The 16,480-nt window shown below is 44.2% G+C and overlaps 1 protein-coding gene across 1 annotated transcript in view; it reads left to right on the top strand.

Moving 5' to 3' along the window:
* The window catches only part of LOC147710286 (carboxyl-terminal PDZ ligand of neuronal nitric oxide synthase protein-like), a 270,013-nt gene that overhangs the window by 218,117 nt on the left and 35,416 nt on the right, over positions 1 to 16,480 (top strand). Inside the window, exon 8 of the mRNA XM_086920962.1 lies at positions 6,348 to 6,515. Coding sequence (XP_086777088.1) covers positions 6,348 to 6,515 — 168 coding nt within the window. The remainder of the gene's footprint in view (positions 1 to 6,347; positions 6,516 to 16,480) is intronic.

The raw sequence follows: 16,480 nt of genomic DNA, 5'->3' as shown, positions 1-16,480 counted from the left end.
GTTCGGTTCTAACCCATTATAACTTGCTTGTTGTCTGGTGTCACTTAACAAAATGAAAGGCCCTCGCCGGTCTTCCGTGTTCCCGTGATCTCTTTCGTGATCACCGGATACATGGCGAGATGTTTCGCGACTCCCTAAATTCCCATGACTCCTTCCACTGTCCCCGGATGTATGTCGAGACGCTTCGCGACTCTCCATATTTCCGTGACTCCAATGTCTTGCATTCTCACCTGGGGCATGGTGTGTGCACCTAAAGGTATTCTGGTACTCCTGTGTCCTACGTTCCCCTTCACTGAAGGTGACGCGAGGCACTTCGCCACACCCTGCACTCCTGTCTTCGCACATTAGCCTATTGCTGTTATCAGTAGGATAAGTATCTCTTCTGCTCTCTTGGCTTCCTCCCTCCCACTCGGGGCTGCTTTCGCCAGCTCCACAATGAGAGAGAATCCTGTTATCCTGCTCTCTCCACTCGGATCCCGTTTCTAAACTTTTATTCCGAGCCTCTTCGGCCGCGTCCCATTCTCTCAGGTATTCCCTTAATTCCTTATGGGTTTTTGGTTTGGGACCCCTCAAATCCATCAGCCCTCTTCGACCTCCCTGTTCTACTCTGGGACCTGTTGCAGAATTGAATGGGGTACTCCGACTTATTGGTGCTCGTATCTGCCTGTGGGAATTCATTGTGGCATTCCTATTGTCCTCTTCTGCTCTTTCATTATCCCAGCGTGCCTGTTCCTCCTGCTGGACCCCTTCCGGGTTGTAGATTGACACAATAGGGCCTATGGTGACCGGGACTTGCAAAGCGTCCGGCATTTGGTATGACCTAGCGCATTGCGTCTCCGGCACCTTCTGAACCACAAATCTTCCCACTACTCTCTGTTCCGGACTAGTTTGGGGTATCTCTACAGTCTTAGTAGCGTCCCACTCTGTTACTGGGATCGACCTATATTCCCCCCACCTAGTTCCGTCTACTTGCGGTAATATGGGACTTGCAAGTTCACCGCTATATGGAGGTGGTTTATCTGTTAACAGCCTCTCTATCAGATCCTCCTCCGACTCGCTTTCCTCATCCTCTTGTTCTAGAGGTTTCCTTTCTCCCGTAGCCTCTATCATGGTGAACAGTTTGTCCGCTTCTATCTTTTGTACCCTCCATTTCTTAGCTTCCTCGTCCCATTTAGCATCCTGCACTGCTTTTACCGATCTTCTCACTCTTTCTTGGCGCCTCTTTACGCCCCTTTCGTGTGCTGTTCTAAACCACACACCAAGAGCTTCGAATTGTGTTGGCCTCGGTAGAGGTCTCATTGAAAGCATCGTCGCCTTCAGTTGGTTCAACACTTCTAATTTAAACGTTCCAAATCTTGGAAACGCTAGTTCTTTTTGCCCTTCAGTTAGCCTGTGCCACTCGGAAATCCATAATATCGAGTGTAGGCCTACATTTACTGCCATATGATATGCAGGTGTGCCTTCTGGTGGAGCTTCTTCTCCGGCATATAAATTTCTCCTTTTCTTTTTAAAGATTTTTCCTAAACCCTTAAAGCACTTCATTTTGATAACGTACGATATTTCTTACTTATTTGCGTCTTGATAACAACCACCAATCCCTGTACGACTCTCGCTAATCAGCCTATCTCAGCACAGTTCTACACTAACCGACCAATCTCAGCGCGGCTCTACGCTGACGTCACTTGTCTCTTCTTTAGCAGCTTCTCTCGTTTCTCGACTCGTCTCACGATCTCATATGCGTTTTCATTCATACACTGAAAAATGACTACTTCCGTCCAAGCGATCACTTTTCTCTGACTGTACGGCCACAGTCTAACTGTAATTGCTACCTCAACTGGCACAGCGTCTTTCCTCTTACGGTCGGACACTTGCCTTAACTGATAGGTTACTTACACACAGTAAACGTACGACCAGCGTCCGCTACTCATTCACTCACACATACGCTCCCCCTATCATCGGTCTGTCGGGAAATCAATGGTACCTCATGACCCCCTTTCAATGGTAGACAAATTACTCTGGGTGTTCGATACACCCGAACCACTTAAGTCCTCTGGACATAAGATTTCATCCAGTTGCGCGCGCTCACAACTTTCCCTCAATCACACTACAGGCATTCAACTCCGCTTGACATTACAACACAGGAACAACATAAAACACCGCAATCTTGCAACGCATGACCCTTATACTCACTCTCGACCGACTCTGCTGCTTTTCTCTCGACGCACCGTCAGCACCGTCTTCGGCTGCAATTCTTCTTCTGGTCGACGATGACTAGGGACCTTGGGGTAAACTAACCTGGCCTAGGTCGTCTTCCTCAAGAAGATAACCATCAAATTCTGCTACCAACTGCGGGGAATGAGATTTTGATATCAATTTATGATTATGATAAATTTAATAAAGAATCCCATTCATCTGGTTTGGACCGCTTGTATCTGTCATTGAGGAAAAGACAACCCCACATAGGTTAGACAAACCCCATTAACTGACGCCACTCTGAAGAACCACTTACAACCGATAAAGTTTTTAAGAGTTTATATAAGGTTGAATTTGAATGCGATACAATCCACTCAGGATAAAATCTCAAAGTATACAAAATACAAAATCAATTACAATATCAGCCGCTTAAGCTTCGGTGTGAAGTGGTTCCTTCTGCGTCATCTGCAGTAAGATAAAAAATATCATCAAGTTAATCTGTCCCTACTCTATGCTATGTGACAATCCTACTTCGCAAGTTTCTTCCCTAAAAAGGTGTCAGCAGTTTGACTTCCAAAGAAGTTCAAACTCTCTTTAGCCTCTAAAGGAAATCTTTAAGTTTCAGAAGCAGTACCCTATCTGCCTACCCATCCGCTCTCTAAGGGTCCTCGGCCTACTGCTCCCTTGCGCTTCTGATGTCTCAGCGCATCTGCTCAAGGCATCTACCCTTCGCCCTTGCTCTGAGCAATTCGTCCCGCTGTTCCTAATCTCCCAATTGCTAATTGCTACCTCCTCCCCGGGGTGCTGTCCCTAAAATACACAATCACAGTGTGGGTGGAACGCCCCTTGACGCCCACCACAGACTTTCCCCGATGATGTCAACTTCCTGCTTCTTCCATTGGTCCACTCCTCGCGTCGTCCGTTAAGTTGACCCTTCTCCTTTGGATGTCATCTTCATCATTTCATCGTCGACATTTATCGATCCTTTCAGATCATGTAACATATGAATTTAGACAAGGCCTTAACTCTGTCTCTTAACTTGACCCTGCTAGGTCCTGTGAATGGTCTTGTCAAAACATAGTCTACATTCAAAGTGTCTCTCCTCACGTTCGAGCAATAAGCTCCGTCCGGCATTGTCACCTTAAATCTAACAAGTGCTAGACTTCTCGGCTCTCACGTCCACATCAAACTATTTACGACCTTCACAAGCTCTCTAAATTACATTCATGTGACTATGTTCCTTCGAACTCTTGACCAGTTAGGTTACAAACACAAATGACCTAAACTCTTCCAGCATTCCTACAGAAACCCTCTATACAGTATAACCTTTGGCATACATTTATATATTCGAACTTCAGCAAAAGCCCTAGTTATACTTAAATACATTCTACATCAAATATATGAAATACATAGAATACGACTGCATAGAATATAACTTATGCATTTTCCTTGGTTACATCTTTATGTGAGTTCTCTTATACATTTATCCACGTTTCTCCGTTTAAAGTTACACATGTTTAAAGTTACACACGTACACGAATTCTACTGTGCACGTTCGATATTTCCTAAGCATTTCTACACATTTCTATATATTTCCATCATGTATACGGGTCTTCTAAATCTAATGCATTTTAACGTGTGAATACATTTACATTTCCTATACCATGTTATCACATTCATTGGCCTTTATGCTATAATCGCCAACTTTATATTACGATATGCGTTTCATTCCTACGTTTATAACATATACGTCTAGATATGGTTACTATATACTATATATTCAAATTGCGCTCTCTCAGTTCCTCTATCTGGCACAACTTTATATGATACGTGTTCACATGACGTAGATTAAAGAGCTCCTCTGATTTTACGACGTTCATGTCCTTTCTTCATGCGAATCGTCATTGACTCGTTTCTTCTTAGCACGCCAATAGTATTGATAATGTTCTTTTATGCACAGGTCCTAAAGCACTGCTCCTTTTGCGTTTTTCGTAGGACAGCCCTTACTTTGCAGACTAATAGGTCTGCCACTTCTAGGTGGCCTTTTCAGCTGTGGCCTTTACATGTGAAATAAACTTCAACACTGCCTGGCCGGATAACTGAATTGCCTAATTAAGCAGTTTAGCAGTACAGCGTTCTAACTTTTGTCTTCATAACGCCTGCATATTGTTTCATAGAAGTTACTTGCTGGTCTCCCTTCTGTAGATTTAAAAGGGGGGGGGGGGGAGAGGGGGGTGTTTGAATGAGCAGGCAGCATTTGGCATCAAATGATGGGGGTCTAACACGGCCTTCTAGAATGTATACGTACATCACATGCACAGATGTGGATACTATAGACGTGCGCAAAAGGGGCTCATCACTTGTGCTGTGTCTATACCGGATCTGTCTGAAGGCACTTACATGAAAACCAGAATCTCTGGAGCCCTCGTGAGTGTGTAAACCATTGGTGGCCGGCACTGGGTTGGGGGGGGGGGGGGGGGGGGGGCGGAGGGGTTTAAAAAAGAATAAAACACATTTAACTGATAGCTGCATCTCTCCTCCATCTCTCCCCTGGGGCCGGAATTTGATGCACTCAGGCTCCCCTGAGCCATGTGATTGGTCTGAGCGCCGGTGTACGGCGCTCTGTAAGGGAATGGAAGCTGGACATGATCTCCACGCAGACTGTAATGCAGCCTGGGTGGAGAACATTCAAAGGGTGCATGAATGTTTGTCCGAATCAAGAGTGCCGGCTAAACATTCATGCGCACTTGGAGTGGGCAAACCACTCCTCCCCCTGCTTCTCTGTCATCTGAGCAGCTCCGCCCCACCCGCAAACCTGCTGCAGCAGGAAAACATAAAATGATAATCTCGAGTTAATACCGTTTTGTTTACTTTCTTTCGCTGCTTTAAAGCAGTGAAGCAACGCTCCTCAGCCTTCGCGGAAAAGCCGCAGCTGGCATGAACACCGCCCTCACTGACCCACATCCTTGAACGGGCCCTCGTCGCTTTCTGTGTCCCCCCCCCCCAACCCCCTCCACCTTTATGGAAATTATCTCGTAAAATAGTGGTAAACTGCACTCACACCTGCCTCTGCTTAGGCCATGGACTATTGGCAGGTCTGGAAATACGGACTCTGCTTTTTGTAAAGTCCACATGAGGGCAGTAAATTACTGCACTTGAAAATATTATTGTAGTGCATCCACCCCCTTCAAGCTAAGCTTCCGTTATTGCGCCTGCGCCCAACCATGGAAACGTATGAATGCTTACTTTAAAGGCAATATGCTCGCGACATTACTTTCAAATGTTACTCTAATTAGTTTGCATCATTAACTACAAGTGATCAAAGTTTACTGTTCGGCTTTATACATTCCACTGCTATGTTTTATAAACCTATTTCTATCTATCTATCTATCTATCTATCTATCTATCTATCTATCTATCTATCTATCTATCTATCTTATATTTTCAAATGAAACCTCGATCAGGCATATGCCTTTACCAATCATGCTATTACAACGAAATTCGTTGTAAAGGCATGCGTTTTAAAGGGATATGCGTTGTAGAAGTTTGCGTTGTAGTGGAAATGCATTGTAACGGCACTTGCGTTGTTTGAACCTCTTTTCAATTGCACAGGTTGTGCTGTCATACATTTGTATGTACCTAGTAATAGTTGCTTTGCAGTGTCACATTTGTTTTCTAGAACATTGATTTGTGTTGATACATCCCTGAAACAGTACACAGAAGACATATACAAGGGTGTGAGGGTGAAGCACCTTTGGGCCTGGCACTGTCGGGCTATTACCGCTCTTTTTTCAATGTCTTAAAATGTCACCCCTTTTGGAACCCTGCTAAGAACTCAGTCTCTCCATTGATAGGATCTCAAAATAAACCCAGCGATAAGAAAAAGGCTACATCGTGGGAATGGGAGATCTAATTGCAGTGAATTATTAGCCAACTTGTGGTGCAACTTTATTTCCTTACAGAGACTGGTAATATAAAAACCCCACCAGACGTCTGGTGTCTTGACTCTATCCAGATTGCCATTGCAGTCCTCTGTTCATGCATTAAGCAGTTATGTATGTGCACACTGTTTGTATTGTTACACAATGGTTGCTATACATTGATCTTCAGTCCATTGTGTGGCTTGGACTAACTCCAGGGTTTTTGCTTCCTAGGATCTGGACCACGACTCTCTGTATACGATTGTATCCCAACAACTCCAGCCGGCAGGCAGCCCCAGCTCCTGCTCTTCGTTGACCCCGCTGGCTTCTCGACACCGCCTGAAGCTGATCCAGCACCAGCTACTACAGCAGCAGCAGCAAACCCAGGTTGCCGTGGCACAGGTAACATTCACTTGTACAACAAGTGCACACATGATGTCAAAAGATGTAGTTTCCAATTTATAGAGTTTCATAGAACTTTGACGTCTAGACCGATTGATACCCGAAAATGTACTTTTCTGATTTAACCCCACCTCCCAAGCTAATGTAGACGTGTATGTTGAGAAAAATCTCAATAGTCCAAAATCTCCAGACAAGCAATTATATTATCCATGAACCTCCCACAAACCAGTGCCATCCCACCACCCCACACTGAACTACGCCTCACCACGTAATACCATGCAACACCTTCTCCCACCATTTCCAAACACTCCACGTTAACGCCCACATATATCGTATGACTCCCCATCCCCCAGGTCTCCCATTCCGCTGCACTGGTGAACGCCACACCATAACTCACCACACACAACTGCCAACCATTCTAATACAACACAAAATAATACTGCCATCATATCACCCGCTGCAGCTCAAAACCGTAGAGAATTATTGCAGAAATGTCTCTGTGGGGTAGGAAAGGACAATCCTGATGGCTGGGAAAAGTACACAGATTCCCAGCACTTTTTGGAAAAAGGCATCTTACCTGCTGTATCACTTCCATATACTGATAAATCGCGTTCTCATGGTTATGCTGTTATTTGGAGCCATCCCTAGATAAAGACCATAAGGCTGCAGTCTTGATTTATGGAAGTTCTAGTACTGCGGATGGGATGACCTTCAAGAGTCCATTTATCTACTGTGAACTGTCAAATTCTTGTCTGGTGTCATCTTAATGCGTGTAGACTTTTATGAGAGGCTTCTAATGTTATCTCGGTATCTCAGAATATGTCTAGTCACTCATCCTAATGTGTGCCAAAAATGCAAACAAAGTACCACTTTGGTCAATGGTGTTCACCTAGAGGTAAGTGGAAAAAAATCTGGGTCCGTGTTACTAATGGGACGGACTTTCCCAGTTTGCGCCGCGACGCACCTTTAAACTGGGGCGTCAGAAGCATATGGGGAAAATGCACTCTGTTATGATAGATGTGCTGCTCTAAGGGCAGTCTCGACCTCGCACTGCTCTGGGGCCGGTGCATTCAGGCGATATACGGAGTGGCTGCGTCAAAGATTCTTCATGTTTCACAGTGCAGGTAGAAATCCACCTGCACTTTGAAGAAGGATGGGTGATCCTCTTGCAGGCGGGTGCAGTGAGTGACAGCACCTGCCTGCATGGCGATGTTGGGGGAGTAGAGGGGTCAGAGGGATCCTGTTTAGCCCTCAAGCGCATACTTTCAGTGTGAGTCCTAAGCGCAGGTTTGACTCTGTGCCCCGCATCTGTGATAAGGTGCAGGCACAGAGGCAAAGGGATTCACATATTGTGGGAATGCACTCTCACAGTAGTGCTGCAGCTACATGTGCACCAGCACTATCAGTATTACAGAAGGGGTCGCACAAGTGTCCGCGGCCACTTGTAATACCAAAGGGCTACAGGGGTGCACAAAGTGGGCGCACATGCCTGCTGCACCCCAGGACTCTTTCTGTAATACGGCCCCTGAAGCTCATATGTCACAAGCACAGAAAGACTGAAACCCATCTCCATATATTCACAAGGTTTGCTCACAAGTGACAAGACAATGTATCCTACCTATGCACCCTTGAGAATTTTGGTGGTGGTAACCTTGAACCAGATTTCACGCGAGAAGGATGCAATCACACAGAATGAGAGCAAGAACAATTGGAGAAAGAAATACTCACCAACTGGGACTGGCACTCTCCTTATTAAGACTAGTCTACAAACTCATGAGCTGAAGGTCTTGATACATAATCTCAGTGAGGCCAGCCTCTAGTTGTGAACAACCATCACTACACTGAAAAACACCTATCCACGCCATATTGCTATCGGAAACTAAGTGCAGAACTTGAGCTGTACATAAATATTGTATACATACCTTATTTAAAATGTTTCTCTTACTTCCTTGTCAAAGTGGTAGTAACTTCACCATGTGGCAATTATGGCAAAGTGCCCGTTTTACACAACAGAAGACCAACTAGAGAATGAAACCTCCACACACTGCTCCACCATCTCAACACACACACACACACACACATACACACACACATCATTACTCAGCCGCTCCCCATGATTGCATCCCCTGCATTCCTTGCCTTCAAAGTTGTTTTTTTTTTTTTGCTGAAGCGTGCAGGCAGGAATTGAAATAGTTCCAGTTACCAGACTGCTTACATGACACCGTTTTCCCTTAGTTATTTTTCAGGAGCTCGAAGGTCTAGACCTGCAAATCGGGTTTTTGGCTACCAGCCTTATACGGGGGCATCTAGCGTTGCAAGAGCTGGACCACCCATTACTCCGCACCTGCCCTTCCCCGGCTTCACCTAGAATCAACGCGGACTCTGATGCCTCTTGCCAAAGATGTTCACTCTTCCTGCTCATGCCAGGGGCAAAGTGGAAAAGTCAGAAATTTCCTACTGTGATGTGAGGGACTGAATGGCATATATGAACAATTCAGTGCCCATATTTAAAGCCTGCCCTTGAGGACACACTTTGCCAATGGATGAGAGGGAAGCTTCCTCTCACATCTCACCTTCCCTGAAAGCCCCCCGCATTGAATAAGTAGCTCAAGAATTACCAGCCCCTTCACTGAGGCTTTTGAGAGGAATACATTCAGGTAAATGAGCTCCGCAGCCTGGTCAGCAGGTGCCATAACTTGAAGATCTGCCACATCGGAGCAGGGACTGATTGCAGCCACCTTTGACCATAACTCCTTGGACGCTCATGACGAGCTCAGCTCGTCATGATGTACACCTCCATACACTCATGACGAGCTGAGCTCGTCATGAACAATGGAAAACTCAATAAACCAGCACAGGAGGAAAATAACACTAGCATCGATGGTGTTAAGCACCTCCTTCTTGCTGTTATTGAGTCAAGCCAATGTCACAGAAGAAGCCAATGACTGGTGGCAGATAGTTTCAAATTGGCATCCAGGGGCCAAGAGAGGAGTAGGTCACCCTATTTCAAGTATGGCCATGTCAATCTCCCATATGTTTCGTCATGTAATAGTTGGGCATTAGCCACTCTCTTAAAAAAAAAAAAAGGGGAAAAAAAAGCACCTTGTACAGAATGGGCATCACAATTTGACTAGCAAATATTCGTATGAGAGGGAAGTTCCTGTTGCAGCCTCTTCTGTGTCAATGTTTGAAATCTGGGTTGGTGTTGATGTTCTAGAAAAATCACACAGAAGGGAGCCCCTGAGAGGATGCCTAGGCAGGAGAGCAGGGGAAATGACAGAACAATCCAATAGGAGAAACCCACTGCCTGAAATGTATTTAAGTAAAAAAGCTATACATCATGGATGAAGCCAAAAAACAGCAGTGTCGCTTTCCCCCAACGGAGAAGTACAGTTTGCTCAAAACCAAAAAAATAAATATTAGAACAAATATATCAAATTTATTACAACATTCCTCAAGATACAAAAAATATGAATAATATACAGTTGATAAATCTGTTACGTACAATATACAGTCTAAGAAACCCCAGGCGCAGCACTCATTTTTCAGGACCAACTCTTACTCACAGCCCAATTCAAACTCATTCATATACCAAAATCACACACGCTCCACTGCATTGGAACACATCGGTCTCCCCCATAGCATTTTTCACAATATAGTAAATACAATCGAGCACAGTTTACTATATAGTATGTATGAACAAGCATTCACCCTTTAACTTTGTTCCTTCATAGGGTGAAAATAAGTGAACATTATTCATACAATATCCTAGAAGCCTCACGAAAGGCTTCAACTAAATAGTGTAGAAGGAGATATGATGACCAGAGGACTCCAGCACCAATGCTCGTTTCGGTGCCCAACCAACATGTAGGTCATACCTTCTTCAGGGCGCAGTAGAAAATGGATGCAGGGCAAAACAGAGCGCCTGGGTAACCTATTATGAAACAATAATACAGCTAAGGGTATCATAGTTGGGGTAAGGCGCCACACTACCAACCACGGGGGTGTGGAGGAGCACAATATGCAGTGGCAAGATATGCCGGGGCAGAGACATGCATGGAATAAAACAAGATCAACCTTATATGCCATATCTTGAGTTCCAGAATAGAATTGTGGTGGACCAACATGCAGCCCAGGGTGAGATGTTGGAAAGACCCAAACCAACACACAAACACCCTCGGATCCAAAGAGACCTGAAGAATTCTAAATATAATATACCTGAGGTAGTTATAATTCAGTCAACAGTTTTAATGATTGTCCAATAACGTCCAAATGGAGAGTAAGATTAAAAAGTGGAACAAATATGGGGAAAGATGTCGGATATCCAGAAGGTATGGCAAATGCCATCCAGTGAAGGGCCCGGGATATGTTTTGTCATGCAATAGTTAGGCATTATCCAGTCTCTAAAAAAAGGAAAAAAAGCAACTTGTACAGAATGGGCATCATATAGGGATTTCACAATTTTACTGGCAAATGTTTGTATGAGAGGGCAGTTCCCATTATGGCCTCTTCTGTGTCAAATATTTGAAATCTGGCTTGGTATTGGTGTTCGATAATGTTTGATTCTCGGTGTCTGGAAGCTGCTGCAGCTCCTGGTTTATATACTACATTTGCAAGTTAATGTGGTCTTAGTTGTTGTTAAAAGTTGTGCTGTTGTGAATGTTTAAGTTCAAAGATACTGTGTCTTTGACATTCAAACTTCCAACACTGAGCACTGATATACCTATGTGAAATGTTCTTCTAACTGTAATTACCAAAAAAGTGAAATTTTAGTAAATTCCTTAATTGTGGATTACGTAAGATTGCACTCCAGTTAAAATACAATTAGTCCCGGATAGCAGTAAATTCGCATCCCTTAATCGAACCTGGAGAGAGCACTAACGTTCTTGTACATTTTTAATAATCAATTATTTTCTTTTCTATTGGACTATTGTCCACCAGATGCAAAGTCACCTATCTCTGTAATAACGGAGAAGGCATCGCGACTCATTCATTGCCTCAACTATCTACTCTTACCTGGATCACATGAACCTTTCGCTCCAGTCACTCCCAAGTGGATTGGGAAAATCCTTGTTAGGTGATCTGGATACTTTGCATTATAGTAACTGGAGTATCTCGGTTCCCCTGAGGGTACAACAGATGACACAATTCTTGTGCAGACACTTCAGGTAATAAAAAAATGCAGAAACAAGGTCTCTTACATGCTTTACTTCGATGACCTCATTTGCAGAATAGGAAGTGAAAATTAATTTACTGCGTAGTGTTAATACATTCAATGCCCTAGAATTGGGCATCTACACATAAGTAGTTTTGGGGACTGAAAAAAATCTGGTCGGCCAAGAAATGTTTTATTCAGTCTGAGTTCTGGCAGCATAAGACACTTTCAAAGAACTCTTAAGGGCTCTCAGTAGCCTAAAGACTCCAGTGGAGGACTCCAAATCCCTCTAGAAATACCTGTGATGGACTGTGTGACTCTTCTGTTGACAAACGTTCATGGTATTGGATATAGAGGGTATAACCGGACTTGTCAGAATCTGTTGAGGGGTCCTGGTCCCTAACTTCATGGGTGCTTTGTCTGCCCTTCTTTGGTACATTCTCCACAAGGAAAGCAATGCCTATGAACACGAGGATGCGCCAGTATATGGTGCCATCTTGTAATGGCTGGCGTTAATTGCCTCTTCAGGAATAGATCGTAGAACACTGCTAGGCCCCCCTTTTGTGTATCTAAATACATTTATCATTGGCAGTGTGGGGCGCCGCAAACCACGCGGTATGGGGCAAACCGCTCTGGCTGCACCCCACAAATGCGACAGGCATGCTCTGGCTGCTCCCTACACGCGACAACTATTGGTGAAACTTTCCTAGGTCTGCCGAAGGCCATACACTGGGTGGCCAGCCACATATTTGTCCCACATGTGAGTTGACTGTCTCTTTACTCCGAGCCAACTGGTTAGGAATTGTAAATGTCCCACTTCCTGGTGCTCACAGGACAAGATAAACACTTCTAAGGAGTATTCGAGCTGCTCTTCACCTCAAGTGGCTTGGAACAGAGTGCATCCTCACTAATTCATCCCTGTATGAGCTGTGAAAGTGATGCTGGTGTGTGTCTTGGAGAGATGAGCTCCTGCACAATGCCGCTGCAGGGACCCGCTGTGTTTAGGGGTGCCACTGAGGAATAGTGACACCTGCAATTAAATAACCCTAAATAATCTGGACGCCTGCCCTGGAAATATGCCCTTGGTGTTCATTTCTTTGATTTAGCCTTTTTCAAATAGCTCCCACATTGACAGATCCAGAGACACAGCCACAGGGAAGAGTATGATTTACCCAAGATCTAACAGTCCGGTAAAGCTGGAGACCCCAGATTGTAAGCGATACAGCTGTTCGAAAGGTTGTTTACTACTATATTTCGTTGCAGTGTAGATAGTGAAAGTGGGAACTGCCCCTCTTCTACAGAGAATATCCACACATTTTTTTCTTTTTATAAACACCAACATACTAGTAGATTTTAAATGGATTGTAAATATTCCTAATCTCAGAAAAATGGGAGGTAAGGAATAAGTTTAAAATATGATTGTTCAAGAGCACACGATTTTGGCAAAATTTAGAGGCTGGAATCAAAAGCTAAGTCTTCCATGGTTCCCAACCTGCCTGCTTGACCACAACTGGAATGACAATGATTCTGATGGATACACCAATTGTCTGCCGTTCCCATGGAAATGGAAATTGTAAATATATTGTGGGCGCTGCCTAGCTCTAGAAATCAGTATTTATTTCTGGCAGTATAGATACAACTGGGATTAGATGTTAAGATTTGTAGTCATATATGCCTACCGCAGTGATTTATTGTTAGCCATCCAATCAAGGTGTTTTTTGTTAGTAGCACTTTCTACCTCTATTGAGGCATTTTCGAAACTTCACTTCTCCTAATGTTTTCATGGATGGAAAAGACATAAGGAGATTGCGAGTACTGCTCTTGGGGCCGGTGGCTGTAGGTGGTTACTGAGTAGGATCTGAGGTGGATATTATCTTTACCATTGATGTTCTAGATTTTACGACGTTTCATCCATTGGGATGAGAGATTCGTTTTGTAAACTTGTCTCTGCAAAGGTGCTAATAGACAGCAGTCCTGGCTTACTCCAGGAGGTGGTGGAAGGATTGGAAATCCTATGCAGCAGGTCAGGAATCACACTCTGAACCTGGCCGAGTTCAAGCTTTTAAAATGGCTGCCTCAATGCAGAGTAGGCTTCGGGGGTGAAGTTCTAAAAATGTGCATCACGGCTTATAGTCCTCCAACTCCTCAACAAACGTCTCTGGATCCACAAAATATCTATATACATGCAACATGTCCTGCAAGGTGATAGTGGGAAGTTGGACTCTCTTGACATGCATGAAACTGGAAGTGTCTCCTGCCTCTTTTTTCCAGCATGAAGCTCTGGTGTTGGATATGCTGCTAGCTTCAACAACCACCACTCCTGCATCTGATTCACTCCATGAGCTTCCCCTCCAGAGGTCTTGAGTCTGGTGATGACAGTTCATGGAGAGTCCTGCTGTTAAAAGTGCAAATCATGCAAAAATGCGGTGCACACCTGTAAACGTTTGCCTTTGTAACTAGCCTTGCTGCTTTCTGTTCGCTCTGCCTCTTCCCAGCCTCTGAACTTGTGATTGGTTGATTTATTTGCACGCAGCTTGCCCTTGATTTTCAACATGTTTCTAGGTCAATTGCACTTCTTTTTGCTAAGTAACTAGAAGTACAGACCACATGGGGAAAGCGTGCACACATATGCAATTAAAAAAGAGTGGCTGGGAACAGTGCTTATGGGTAGCCGTACATTCACTCCTCTCCTCCCTAATGGGCAGACCAATGAATATAACTGCTCGGAGTGTTGGCCCAGGAGCGGCTCCTCCTTGAGAGCGGGGGCGCATCGCCCCCACAAAAAAATGACCCCAGAGTTGACAATAAAACTTCTTTCTTACCATTGTATTCTCCAGCAACCCGTCCCGAACAGTGTCTCAGGACGGACCGGGTAGGGCAATTGCTACTGAGTGGCAGCAGGGAGTTGTGCACTTATGTTTAAAGTGCGCATGTACCTTTGGCCAGCCGTCTTGGGACGACCAGCCCGACATCCACATTTTAAACTTCTCTAACCTAACTGTTTTACACAGCAGGGTTAGAGAAAGCACAGATCACCGGCGCTCTTAGGAGTGCCGAAAGAGGCCACTCCTTCTGATTCTGATTCTTCCCTCATGCTGTTTAACAGTATGAGCACAGAACCAGGATTGGGTAGTGCGGTTTCCTCTGTCCCGGAGCTTCGAGGGGTGATGCGGACCACCTTGTGTGGCAAACCAGGAAGGTACGTGAAATTGTTTAGGTTGAGCATTCGAGACCTCTTGTATATACTTTAGTATATACTTATTATATACTTATATGTGTATGTACTTTGTGGGCTCTGGAGATCAGCCCTAGGACGTGTCTGCTTCCGCTTAGGGACTTTTTTCTGTTCAACTGCCTCTATTTACCTGTCTTGATAGAAAACGACCAGCAGAGTTCAGTAAAATACCAGAATTGCTTTTTCCTGAGTGACTTTTTTATTTTTATTTTTCTGACAACTGCCTCTATTTAACTTTCTTGATAGAAAACGACCAGCAGAGGTCAGAAAAATAACAGAATCACTTTAGCATTCTCTAGATTCTAGTCCATTGTAATTTTCTTCCACGAGCACCTGTAGACAATAATATTTTTTTCAAATCTTGTATTTTCAGTGAAATGACCACCGAAGGCCCTGATTTTATATTAAAAACAGAGCTTTGGACTATAAAATTTCCTGCTGAAAGGCAATATTTCTCTCCATGTGTTCCCATACATGTCACCCAGTTTGGTGCTTACTTTCCCTCCATGTCAACGCCTTCCATCCGCCTGACGTCATGCGGGGCGTGTGCGTCAGACGGCTGGGGGCCGTCCGATTTCGGCACGCGCAACATCTGCCCGCACGGCGGGGAAATTTGCGCCGCAGCGAACGGGTTAAAGAACAGTAGATGTTTTAGCCCCAGTCTAATGTGCTGCATAGTTAAATACATATAAGGGCCCAAAGGCGAGACAGATTGCATTGCAAATGATTGTTTTTATTTTTATTTTTTAGTTCCACTGGCTCACCACTCTAAATCCTTCCGGCCGCCACTGGGTGTGCCATATATTGAGAGGAGATATACTAAGAGGAGTTATGTCAGAATATGACTAAACTCCGCATTGGTAGGAATGAAGGCCGACCCAGACAAGGTCACAAAGAGAGCATACGGAGATAGAGCAAAGCGATAAGGTATAGGTTTGCACGCGAATCTATGGTAGGCCGAGTTTATATTCCGAGCATACACATATTTGTTGTTTTAGTGTGCACTTCTACTAAGTTTCTGACGCCCAGATAAATCGAATTTGCATGTCGCACAATAGCTGCAGGAACATTCGTTCTATTAGATTTTATTTTTGTGAAAAACAGTCACGTAAACAAAAAACACGACACGCAGCTGTTTCTACTGTGGTTTTGTTTTTCTCTTCTCAAACACTGGCTAATGGCCGCTAGGAGGCGCTCGGGGTCCATGACATTACTGTATTTGATGTCACACAGGGCAGATGCCAATTTCGAAAAAAACTCCGATATTGAAATCCGTCCAGGTTATGTCATCTGTTGTCGCCCAGCAATAATGTAAAATTGGAGCGTTATTCTTTGAATAAACGAGAGTTAACTTGAAACTAACTTTGATGTACTCATACTATATCTGGTAACAGAGTAAATTACGATCGTCAGTATAGCATAGCAAGACAAACAGAAGCCCTTATTTGGAACTTAAAAACATTCTTAAAGTAAGATAAGCGACCTCAGGCGTGTATGGCGTTCTCATTTTTTTGGAGCTAATATGGGATGTTGAAATATATATACTTTTTGCATGGTTTTTGCAAGTCTTACTTA

Source organism: Lissotriton vulgaris, chromosome 5 (genome assembly GCF_964263255.1).
Source record: "Lissotriton vulgaris chromosome 5, aLisVul1.2, whole genome shotgun sequence".
Lineage (NCBI taxonomy): Eukaryota > Metazoa > Chordata > Amphibia > Caudata > Salamandridae > Lissotriton > Lissotriton vulgaris.
This window is presented reverse-complemented; position numbering and strand designations above follow the sequence as displayed.